This window comes from Carica papaya, chromosome 5 (assembly GCF_054855325.1).
Source record: "Carica papaya isolate Zhongbai chromosome 5, ASM5485532v1, whole genome shotgun sequence".
Taxonomy (NCBI): domain Eukaryota; kingdom Viridiplantae; phylum Streptophyta; class Magnoliopsida; order Brassicales; family Caricaceae; genus Carica; species Carica papaya.
In genome coordinates this window covers 6,457,124-6,469,669 of record NC_142313.1, presented here as the reverse complement: position 1 = coordinate 6,469,669, position 12,546 = coordinate 6,457,124, and the positions used below count along the sequence as shown (strand labels likewise).

The 12,546-nt window shown below is 32.0% G+C and overlaps 3 protein-coding genes across 4 annotated transcripts; 1 reads left to right on the top strand and 2 right to left on the bottom strand.

Annotated features, from left to right (window-relative positions):
* The first annotated feature begins 673 nt into the window (after nt 1–673).
* ADF11 (actin depolymerizing factor 11) lies at nt 674–1,952 on the top strand. 2 transcript variants are annotated; one of them, XM_022048616.2, is made up of 3 exons: nt 674–914; nt 1,011–1,276; nt 1,575–1,952. In XM_022048616.2, exons 1-3 carry the CDS (start codon nt 912–914, stop codon nt 1,723–1,725), a joined length of 420 nt encoding a protein of 139 aa, XP_021904308.1. In that variant the 5' UTR covers nt 674–911; the 3' UTR covers nt 1,726–1,952. The 2 variants fall into 2 exon arrangements, with proteins under 2 accessions (XP_021904308.1, XP_088075908.1); XM_088219782.1 differs by lacking the exon at nt 674–914 and having other exon boundaries at nt 996–1,276.
* Nucleotides 1,953–2,707: 755 nt separating this feature from the next.
* On the bottom strand, nt 2,708–5,276 carry LOC110819576 (uncharacterized). The gene is made up of 6 exons (XM_022048819.2): nt 4,904–5,276; nt 4,136–4,680; nt 3,804–3,996; nt 3,501–3,565; nt 3,187–3,397; nt 2,708–3,093 (listed from the first exon to the last, which is right to left on the bottom strand). The coding sequence occupies exons 1-6, from the start codon at nt 4,988–4,990 to the stop codon at nt 2,746–2,748; spliced, it is 1,449 nt and encodes a 482-aa protein (XP_021904511.2). The 5' UTR covers nt 4,991–5,276; the 3' UTR covers nt 2,708–2,745.
* A 157-nt stretch (nt 5,277–5,433) lies between these two features.
* Nucleotides 5,434–9,145, bottom strand: LOC110819575 (uncharacterized). Its single transcript, XM_088219779.1, has 6 exons — nt 8,537–9,145; nt 7,047–7,597; nt 6,592–6,778; nt 6,346–6,410; nt 6,019–6,229; nt 5,434–5,933 (listed from the first exon to the last, which is right to left on the bottom strand). Exons 1-6 carry the CDS (start codon nt 8,726–8,728, stop codon nt 5,583–5,585), a joined length of 1,557 nt encoding a protein of 518 aa, XP_088075905.1. The 5' UTR covers nt 8,729–9,145; the 3' UTR covers nt 5,434–5,582.
* Nucleotides 9,146–12,546: the final 3,401 nt, after the last annotated feature.

Below are 12,546 nucleotides of genomic sequence, written 5' to 3'. Positions count from 1 at the left end.
CCGACGTGCTAGTAAACTTCAATTACAACATTTTCTTTTTTAATTCTTGAAATTAAGATTATTCATTTAATTTTTTTTTTATTAATTAAGAAATTAACAAAATATTTCTAATTTTCTTATTAATTAAGGTCATTCTTTAATAACAAAAAAATTTGGTCACTACTAAATTTCCATTAGTAGTGACCAAAGACTAGCATAAATAATATTCGATCGGTCGAATATAATAAGTTTTCAGTCAATGTCAAAAAAATGTACATATAAATAAAAATAAAAATATAAATTTCAGTCAGTCCGCATTGGTTGACTTTGAAAAAAGAAATGGTATAAGCATTGGGTTTAAATATTTAATTGGAAGATATTGTAACTTGTATGATATATTTTTAGGTCATATTGCATTAACAAAAAGAATGAAATTACATTTTAGTCCTTGATTAACCAATAATTTGCAAAAATTCATCTTAATTAGTTATGAATAAAATTTAGAATAAAAATATAGCCAATATTAATTAATTTAATCGGGAAGAATTACTAATTAGTAAACTAATCAGCGAAATATAAGGAAGATCAATGAGGTTAAATAGGAAAATATATAATTACTTGATATAAAAATAATACTTTTTTTAATTTAATAAATAATAAGGGATGTTGGGTAGAACGTGGGAAGATGAAAGTGTGGACGTGATCAGATCAGCCAAATCCTTCAAATTTTCTCTCAACGAAAATCTCTCTCCTCCCCTAATATTACATTTTCTTTTCCTTTCTTCCCCACCAAACAAAACCCAACCACTTCATCATCGCAATATCATTTCCCATTCTTTCTTTCTTTCTCTCTATCGCATACTCTTGTATGCTCTTCTTCTTCTTCTTCTTCTTCTTCTTGCAGAAACTCTTATCGGACGACGTCGATTACAATGGTTTGTTCATGTCATTACCGTTATTTACATGTTCATATACGGGGATGATTAATGAAATGAGAAATAAAATGGGAAGGTGGTATGATTAATGTGCAGGCAAATTCGGCATCAGGAATGCATGTGAGCGATGAGTGCAAGCTAAAGTTTTTAGAGCTAAAAGCCAAGAGGAATCACAGGTTCATTGTGTTCAAAATTGATGAGAAGATCCAGCAGGTGATGGTAGAGAAGCTGGGAAATCCTGGAGATTCCTATGATGATTTCACCAACTCATTGCCAGCCAACGAGTGTCGATATGCTGTCTACGATTTCGATTTCACTACCAATGAAAATGTCCAGAAAAGCAAGATTTTCTTCATTGCCTGGTAACCTTCTCGAATTTCTACATTACATATTGCGACTGATTATCAGATATTATGGAAACTGATTTTAGTAAATTTGGAAGAGACCTTGAAAATCATGACATATTCATATATCCCAATTATATTTGAGTATCAATCATTTTAATCGTATAAAGGAGTCAACCCTAAAATTCCTACAAAGTTACTCAAGACCCAGTTAAGCAAATTATAATATATGCAAAAATATATGTATGTATGTGTGTATGTATGTATGTATATGGAGAATGTGGGTTAGCTTGTTTGTGGGTGTGTGTATGTATAGGTCACCTGATACATCAAGGGTGAGGAGTAAGATGCTTTATGCGAGCTCCAAGGACAGATTCAAGAGAGAGTTGGATGGGGTTCAGGTGGAATTGCAAGCGACAGATCCTAGCGAGATGAGTTTGGACATTGTCAAGGGACGAGCTCTATAAGTTATGATCTTCAAAAGTCAGCTTCAACCATTCCTGGCCTAGCTAGCTAGCTCTCTCTCTCTCTCTCTCTATATATATATATATTAACTATTGCTTAGTTCATTTCATATTTTCTGGCTTTTCTTACTTAATTTTGTGTGGATTATTTTTTAATTCTTGAATTTATTCTTCGAATATTGAATATTGTAACAGTTAATTTCTTTAATTCTAGATTAATTTTTGTTCAAGCATATCGGAGATTATCTTGTTATAATTCTATTCAAATTTCAATTCCAAAGGATAATCATCTCATGAGTATAGATGTAATATGACATTTATATATAAAACAATACTTGGTTCAAATTTGAGAAGTAATACATTATATTAAAATATAAAATCAAAACAATAAATTTAATCAAATTTTATTAGAACGGATTGAATAATAGATACATTTTTCCAATTAACTTTAAATTTTTCATGAATTATTTCTTTGTTATTTCATATTGAACTGCGATGATTATCTTATAGTCAAACTAAACTTGAATTTGTAATCATGCTTTCATTATAGATTATCTGATTTTTTATACATTTATTTTAATTTCATTTCTTATTTTCTTCACTAATGTAAGATAAAATGATAAATAAAAATTTTAAAATTGAAATAATCGAAGTGAGATACAATGACATATTCATTTTTATCATTTTTTAGTAAAATTTTTATTCATCATGATTAAATGATGCCGATTTTTTTTTTAAAAAAAGAATTACAAAATTTATAATTTCTTTTTGGCCATAAACCTAGTCTCTTGCTATTTCTAACATGTATCATGAAAAATTTTTATTACCATTCTCTAAGTTAACAGAAGACTTAACTATATATATGTGAATTTTTTCTAGCTATTTCTACATACCTAATTTGATGTAGTTTTAGAATTTAACATTAATAACTCGATCTAGCAAGCTGGGATTGCAAAAAGAAAAAAAACAGTAATTTCAAAAAATATCAATACAACAAACAGATTGCTTTATTTGATTTTGTACTCAAGATCTTTTCGGTTGATCATCTCGCATCTCAACTTGTCTTCTCATTCTTCCCTGCTTCTCAAGAAAAGCTTTTAAATCATGAGAATCATAAGGAGGAGGCAGAGAGCATGGAACTCTATCACTAGGAGACATCACCATTGATTCCATCATATATTCCTTCTCTATACCCTCTTTCGCACAAGCCATTGTTTCCGAACAAACCTCCTTCGCTCCTACAGGTATTCTTGGCTTCAACTTCAACAGCTTTGCATATTCATTAAGTAAATGAAACATGTAATCATACACATCTCTCATTTTCAGGTTCTTCTCAATGTACTTGCTTCCCGCTTTCCCTATCTTTTGTGCCTGTTAATCAATTAACTAATCATTAATGTTTTAACACATCTTTTAGGTTAGATTTCATTTTAACAAAATCTTAATATTCAATTGTTCAAGTACCTTATCAATGTGATTATTGCCCCACTCAACAGCAAACTTGAGATCAGAGCACTTATTAGTGGGTCTAATGGGCCAATAGTGCTGCATTGGCATCATGCTTCTCATGAAGAAATCATAGTAGTCTGGCTTAATCAGTAATGTCATGCTATCACATGCTAGTATATACTTCTCACTCACTGACCATGCAGCTCCTTCAATGTAAATTTTATACCTAATTCATCATGTGACATAGGGAATTTATATAAGATTAAAAACATTGAAATTTACAAGAAAAGAAGGACACGAGACCTAATCATTGTAACTATAAAGTATACCTGTGGGTGCATTGATCTTCTAAGTTAGAATTCTTGTACCCTTCTTCAGTTTCTTTAGCCCAATCCTGAACATGTATGTATATATATAGTGTTATCATACATTTATATATGTCCTTATGTATACATCAACTTTTATCATTTAAGTTTTAGAACTTAAATATGGTTAGAAAGCCTGCATTAAGCAGAAAGGAGTTACTGTTCTTTAAAATTAGAGACCATATATGAAGGAACAGAGCCAGAAGAGATTTGTACATGTAATATATATATATATACATATATATATATATGTATATATATATGTACCTGAATATATAGACGAACTCCCCAATCGTGCTTATCAGAAGCATTGCATTTCATTAGGTCTTCCCTAGAAGGAGCCACTCCTGGGTTCCCTCTCCAGAAAGCGTAGGGTTCCCTCTCTGTCCAATTCATTCTCTTGCTGCCTTTTCTTATACCTTCCAACATACTTGTCCATGGCCTTATATTCGTCTCAGCCCTTTCCCAAAAAAATACCCAATTCATGAAATTAAGGACAACCCAATTGAAAAAACCCCAAATTAATCAAAGGGTATTTCTCAAATCAAGCATAACTATACGCGAATCAAATAAAATTTCAACAGCAATGTGGCATTTACCAACCCCAGAAGGTCCAGTCAGGGAAAACAATGTCCAGTGCATCGTCATGGCCGCAGTAATGAAACACCGGCGGCAACGTGGCGTTGGGTCCTTGGTGGTTATTTTTGAAGATCACCGGTTTGTCTTCGCACCAGAACATGAGCTCGAGGTCCGGAACCTTGCCGGGGTAGAATCGGAGAAGCTGCAAAATGCCCCAAACTGTAAACACATCTCTTGTTTGATAAGGCTTGCTGTAGTGCTCTACGTACGCCTTGCCGCCGATAATGATTAACCGGAAATGTGCATGGGCCTTGGCTCTTTCTAGCGCGTCTCTGCTGATTCCTGTGGACTTCCATGGCCGGAGATCCTCGTGTATCCACCGGAAGTAATCGGGGCAGGAGGTGGGAGATGAGTCGTAAGGTTGGAATGTGGAGTAATTTACCGGGCATGTTTCCGTCAAGTTTCCGGTGGTGCAGTTGAGTGGGACCTGGATTTTCTTGGGGATTTTCGGGGAACTCCAGCTGCTGAATATTTTGTCATGGATTGGTGAACCTACAATGACAGACTGAAAATTACATGCATTAAAATGTATGTATATACACATATATATATATATGTTCAACCCATAATATATACACTTCAAGAATTTGATTACAACATTATCATTTTCAGGATCCTTTCATATATTTTTTAAATCACATTTTTAATGTTCTTCAAAGTACTAAATACATATAATTACATACATATATGTGTGTGTGAGAGAGAGAAAGAGAGGGAGAGAGACGTACAAGGTCAATCCAGCAAATGAAGGCACCAGTGAGGAGGAGGATGCAGAAGCACAAGACAACAGTTGTTGAAGCCCATGTCTTGATCATCACTAAACCACACCCACAACTTTCCACTTGACCTCCCACAGATCTAAACCCTATTTCATCAGATCAATACAATATATCCCCCATGTCTTTATATATATATATATATACCCCTGTAAACCCCTTTGCATTTTAAAATTTTCTTCCTATATATCTACACACACATATACCGTTTTCGCAAAAGAAAACTCTCAATTTTATTTCCAACAAAAATTAGGAAGTTTGAAAGAAAAAATAGATTGGGAGTGAGATCATTCCGATCTGTAAAAGTTGCCTTAATTTAGGCGTATGATCTTATCTCATCTGTCATTTAACTTTAATTCAATTCCGGATTTTGATATGATAAATTTGTTTTAATCACTATTTTCCCATTACAATTTACAACTAATGCGCTACTGTCCATTATTTTCCTTTTCAATAATAATTAATAATTGATCACAAGCTCATGAGTCCCAAAAGCATTGGGTAATCAATTTTACTGTATAATTGTAAGTTCCAAACGGTGTCGTTTAACACCAAGTCTTGACTATGAATTTCATACTATATCGGGCTAGACCCTAAATTTACAATATTAATTGAGAGTAAAATTTCAAATCTATCTATGATGCCAATATTCATCCTCCCACAACTCTACTTCTCGAGTGATACTAGCCTTCATCTTCATAATTTCTTGTAAAGCTTCAGGTCCCATAGGTGGCATCATGGTGCAAGGACCCATCTCGCTCGGGGACACCACCATCGACTCCTCCATGAACGTCCTCCATGGACCATTTGCAGGGCATGCCATGCTCTCCGCACATAACTCCACTGCGTCTTCTGGTACACTGGGTTTGAATTTCAGGAGCTTAGAGTACTCTGTTAACAGATGGAGCATGTAATCATACACATATTCCATCTTCAAATCCTCCTCTAAGAATTTTACAGCAGCTTTTCCAATGGCTTGTGCCTGCAGTTAGAAACAATTTTGGGATCATTATTGTGGGATTTACAAGCTTAAAATTTTGAAAGAGTGAATTTTTTTTTCTGGGTACCTGTTGGGTGTGATTGTTTCCCCATTCAACAGCAAATTTGAGAGAAGGGCACTTGTTACTGGCCCTAATGGGCCAATAATGTTGCAATGGCATCAACCCTCTGGTGTAGAAGTCGTAGAAATGAGACTTTACGAATAAACTCATTGAGTCACAAGCTAGTATGTATTTCTCGCTGACAGACCATCCCCATCCTTCTATATATATTTTGTATCTGTCAGGAAAGACAACAACATACTTAGGATACCTAAAATAAAAGAAAGAGAGAAGAAAACGAAGAAGAAGAAGAAGAAGAAGAAGAAGAATAAGAAATAGTTGTAAGACAGTCACCTGTACGTGCATTGATCTTCCAGTCTAGAATGCTTAAACCCTCCTCTAGTTTCTTTTTTCCAATCCTGATAATAAAGTCAAAAAACAGGTAAAACATCAGCATCCAAAATCTAATCTCATCCTCCAGTGACAAGTATATCCAATTCCCTCTTAAGGCCAGTAAAATATAATACGTGAATACATACATACATACATATATATATATATATATAGAGAGAGAGAGAGAGAGAGAGAGAGAGAAATGACCTGAACGAAAAGACGTGTCTCCCAGTCATTTTTGTTATCAACATTGCATTTCATAAGATCTTTCCTATTTGTGTTTGGGTTGCCTTTCCAGTAAGCATAGGGTAGCCTGTTCTTCCACTCTATTTTCCTGCTACCTTCAGTTATGTCCTTCAATATATTTGTCCATGGCTTTATATTCACCTCCGCCCTATCAAACATTATATCCAACCCTGTTAAATCTACATTAAGTGGGCTAAATCTTACCCAATTCATTTCTACTCTATCCATTTAAAGACTTCAAACTTTATCAAAAACATTGAAGAATATTACAACTTACCAGCCCCAAAAAGACCAATCTGGAAACGTATAGTCATCTTTACATTAAGTGGGTTAAATTTTACCAAAATCATTTCTACTCTTATCTAATATGAAGACTCAAACTTTATAAAAAAATATTGAAGAATATTACCACTTACCATCCCCAAAAAGTCCAATCTGGAAATAGTATATCCATCGTGTAGTCATCTCTACAGTAACTAAACAAAGGTGGTGGTGTGGTTGCATTGGGTCCTTGAAAATCACCAGTTCGAACGAGCGGGCGGTCTCCGCAGCCGAACATCAACTCCAAATCTGGCAATCTTCCTGGATAAAATCTTAAAAGTTGAAGTATTCCCCACCAGGTGAACATATCTCTGGTCTGAAATGAAGACCTAAATTTCTTAAGGTACGCTCTTCCGTTTACAATCACTAACTTGAAGTCCGCGGGAGATCGATCAATCATGTCTTTGGTAATTCCGGTCTCTTTCCACGGCCGTAGATCTTCGTGGATCCACTGGAAGTACGACGGGCATGTGGAGTTTGATGGTCGGTCCAGATTGATCGAGGTGTAATTGGTAGGATAGTAGTGAGCCGGACAGGATTGGTTCCATGTTGTGCAATTTAGTGGGAATTCTTGTTTTGGGATTGGAGGTGGTTCATTGGCGGCTACGATTGGTTTTGTCGGCGTAATAATACCTGAAAATATAGGCTAATAAAGCCAACATTTATAAACTGAAATTAGTGACTAATAATTGAGTAAGAGGAACAAAACGGTGTCGTATTACCAAATTTCAAAGTCTAACTCATTTAAGTGCGCCGTTACCCAAAACTACACCAATTTGCCCTTTTTAGGATCAAAACCAAAAGAGAAGAAAAAAATTTTGTTAAAACACCCATTAAAGTTAATTATCAAATGATTATTAATGAGTGAATAATATATTGTGAATGATAATAAATAATAACCAAAAAAGGACATAAATAATATGCATTAAAGATAATAATAACAAAATTGTTAAAATATTTAATTAATTTTTTTTTTTTTAACAAAAAAGAGAAACGAATTGAAATTAATTGTTTGATCCGTTAGAACCGCTTATAAACAAGCTATGTATGGTTTGTACTAAATATTTCCGTTCTGATTAAATGAAAGATTGATATTTTTGTTTTCGTATGTCTCTCTAATTTAAAATAATTTGCATTTCAATATCGAATAACTTGTAGTGTTCATTTTATTCTTAACACAAATATGATAAAAAATTGATAAATTAAAATCTTCACATCTTCTAATAAATTAGTTCTGGTACTTGTAAATAATACCATGATTAATGAAATTCTCAGAAAGAGTAAATAATATTATAGATTAATGAAATTCTCGTAAAGAGATTATTTGAACCAAGCAGAAAGTAAGATTGAAGATCACAAAGTCAACCAAAGAATTATGGCCAAAGACAATTCAAGAAAATCAAGAATCAAGATTTGCTGAATTGAAAGTGAACGTTAATTGATACGAACACTACCATACTGTGCAGGAAAAGAGAAAGGATGGACTCACGTGTATACATACATACATATATACATATATAGGAAAGATGGAGAAAGATGAGAGAGAAGGATTTGATGATGAAGAAGATGAAAAGGAGAAACTTACAGAATCGAAGCAGGTGGTGAGAAAAGCAACGAGACCAACGAGGAGAAACAAGGAGGAGATGATGAGAGCTGTAGTTATGTGATTTGAAGATCGCTGCTGGAACCAGAAGGAAGACATGATTGACTCAATATTATTCCCACCGTGCCACCCTCTCTTTATATTATAATTCCTCTCGCTACAGCTCCTTTTCATTTTCTCTTTATATATATATATATATATATATATATATATATTTATGTACAATATAAAAGTATTTGTTTGGTAGAACAATATACGAGGACTTAAACCTTCATTATCAGTGGGTGGTTATTCAATAATCTGCTCAATTTGTTTATGGAGACGCCTTCTTTTTCTTTATAATATATATTATAAACTGATTTAATTTAATGTGTGGTTGAGAATTATTGAGAACCTCCTATTTGATCTGTGCATGTTTGTTGTATAATTATGTTGAAACTATAAAATTTGAGAGAAACTGAAGAATAAGGGACAGGGTGAGTGAAAGTCTAAAGGAGTGGAGAAGGGAGGGAGACAGACGATGGACGTCAGATTCGTTAATTGTAGATGTTTGTACATGCATCGTATTATATCCATATCCCTTAAGCTTACTGTATTACATTATATAGTCAACAACCCAGATAATATATATATATATATATATATATGCGTACACACGAGTATATACAAATATATTTATATACCATTTCATTTTTCTTTTCCGTTCCCAAGTTGAATACGCTAAGTGGACAAAACTTTAACCTTAAGACGTGCTTTCATTTCTTCTTTTTAAAGCATTTTACACGTTCTATCTATATGTATAAATATAATATGTATACATGCATACGCCTGCGCGCATATATATACATATATATATTCCACTATTTGCTCCACTCGTATTTTTTTAGTGCAAAACATAAAATTAAAGTAAATTTATACTTGTGGTTATGCATCAAAATTGACTCTCAAACATAATTTTGTAGAGATAATTGTTACTTAAAATCTCCTAATTTTGTTTCACTATTTTTCTTTTTTTTTATGTATATATATATATATATATATATTCTCTATAATATTTTAAATATTAAAAATATTGGACATAATTGTTACGTCCTAATTTATTTCACTAATTTTCTTTTAATTTCTTTCTGATGTACATATATTTTAACCATTAAAAGAATAATAATTAAGCATTAATAATCTAACAATTACTCCGATATAGGAGGGTATAAAAATTAAATTGTGGCCTAACTTATCAGAAGAAACTAACAAAATATCTTAGTCTACATGGGATCCAAGAAAGGTTAGATCTTAAATCAAATTTTTTTATTAATCTAAAATAATTTAGCTACTAGTTTAATTATATATTAATTCTTAATTAGTATGTATTTGTAGCGGGTGGAATTTAAAAAAAAAATTATTTTACTAAAAATATATGTAAAAAATGTGATTTTAAAAATAAAAAAAAAAAAACACATGAACTACGTATATTTGTTAAGATTAACTTTTAAAAATTACAAGTATAAATTTTTTTAATAAAAAGTCAAAAGTGAAATTGTAAAACTCAAAAAGTGAATTGATGCCGGTCTTGACCCGAAGGCGGTCTTATTTCTTATTAGTCTTTGGGAAGTAATTATTACTACTTAATCCTCAACTAATAATCCAATAACCCTTTTTCCTAAATTCCTTAAACCCAATAATTTAATTTTTAATTATAAAAAGAAATTGTAAATTTTCTTAAATTTTAAGAAAGAAATAAAAATTTTAGCATTCACTTTTTTTTTTTTTTTAAATTTTTAATTTTTGAATTTTCAATTACGCCCATCAATCAGTCTTCTTCTTGAGTTCCTTTGAGTCTAAACATTTCAAAAAATAAAAATAAATAATAATTAACGAAATTTCAAATACAAGTAAAAGGAGGGGCGCATTAAATCTCAAATAATAAATTATGGAATTTCTAAATCCTAATGCGCATACCTCGCCGGCTCTTCCATTGATGGGCTACGAGATCCAAAGTCTTTTTAAAAAAAATAATAATAATTAATGAATGATAATTAAATTCAAACGAAACCCAACAAAAATATTAAAATTAAGCTTGAAATTACATTTTTACCCCTCATAACTTGCTACAGATGGTAATTATTTATTATTTATTAGAATAAAGTAAAAAAAAAAAAAAAAAAGAAGATAATCCCAATCCCAGTCCCACCCACAACTTCACTGAATCTAAAACTAATTATAGCTTCTAAGATTTTCATGGAACTTCAAAGTAGGGGGTGGCTCTTGAATAAAGTTTTAGAGATGGGATTAAATATACTTAAAATCCCTAATGGCGGATTAAGCTGGACCAATTAAAATTATTAAACTTTTTATTTTTATTTTTAATTTTCTAAAATTATTATGAAACACTAAATTCAAGTCAAAAAAAGCCAAGAGAAAAAACAAGGAGATGATCACAGTAATTTTGAACAAAGCAGTTTTATTTTCCTCGTTGTGGACCGCACAGAGATGATGAAACCGGTGTAAGACAATATTCTAATTTCTATCTTGAATAGAGGTGGAGAAGAGAGTAGAGGTAGCATAACTAAAAAAATAATAATAATTGGGATAATTTATGTTGATTACCATATATGAATCTATCTATTTGTGTATATATTGCAACTTTCATTTTAATAAACATATAAAAAATTATTCAATGTTTCTTCATTCCTAATCTTTTACATGGTATCAGAGTTAGAGTTAGGGTCAGAATTTTAAAGGTCAGATTATATCAGACCAAACTGAGGGTTGAACAACTCATTCCCGACGCCAGAGGAAGTCGACCAGCGATCTCCGACTAGTTCAGAGTGTGGCCAGTTCTTGGATTGAAATGGATGATAATATAATATGTTATTATTGACGTGAATAAGGGCATATAAAACAGTATTGTAAGAAATTGCAAAACCTCCATCAAATGACACAGACCGCTAATATTGTTGCCGCTACTGTTAACTCAACATTTGAGAGAATTGCTATGATTTCAGTTGATGAGTATGCTAAATTCACTTAGTATCCGAAATCTTTAAATAAATTTTCTATTTTTGTTAAACCAGAGAAAAAATACCTTATCAAGTCCTCAAACAGATAAGTGATTGATTCTGGTGCTACAGATTATATAACAGGTAATTTTAATATTTTTTCTAGTTTTCGACCACATAAAATATATTTTTTTGTAACTATTGTTGATGGATCGACATATAATGTTGTGGGTTCGGAGACCATAAAATCCACATAATCTATTACTCTGTCATCTGTATTATGTCTACATAGACTCGCCTTCAAATTGATCTATGTAAGTAAGTTTACTAAAGATTTAAATTGTTATATTACATTTTCTCTTGATTACTGTGTTCTTCAAGAACTTGTGATGAAGTAACTTATTAATAAAAGAAATATATTAGATAGTCTTTACATTTTTTATACTTGGGTACCTCGATCAATTGTCTGCTTTAGTATTATCTCTTTATTTGAAGCACATTGTCAATTGAAACATCCATCTCTATTTGAGTTGAAAAAGCTATATCTTCAGTTTCACGATGTACCCTTATTGAATTGTGAGTCATGTCGGTTTGTAAAATATCATCGTAATCCATCAGGTTTAAGGGTCAATAGACGAACAAAATCTGCTTTTGAGTTAGTTCATTATGACATTTGGGGCATCTGTCCTGTTCCGTCCAAAACTGGATTCAAGTATTTCGTTATTTTTATGGATGATTTTTCTCGAATGACTTGGATATATTTTATGAAGAATCGTTTGGAAGTATTTTTTCATTTTTGTACTTTCTACGCTGAAGAAAAGATACAATTTAATGTTTTAGTACATGTATTGAAGAGTGATAATGCCAAGAAATATATATCAGATTCATTTCAAAACTATATGACACAATACGAGATCATTCACTAATCCTCGTGTGTTGATACACTATCTCAAAATGGAGTCGCTGAGAGAAAGAACAAACATTTACTTGAAACAA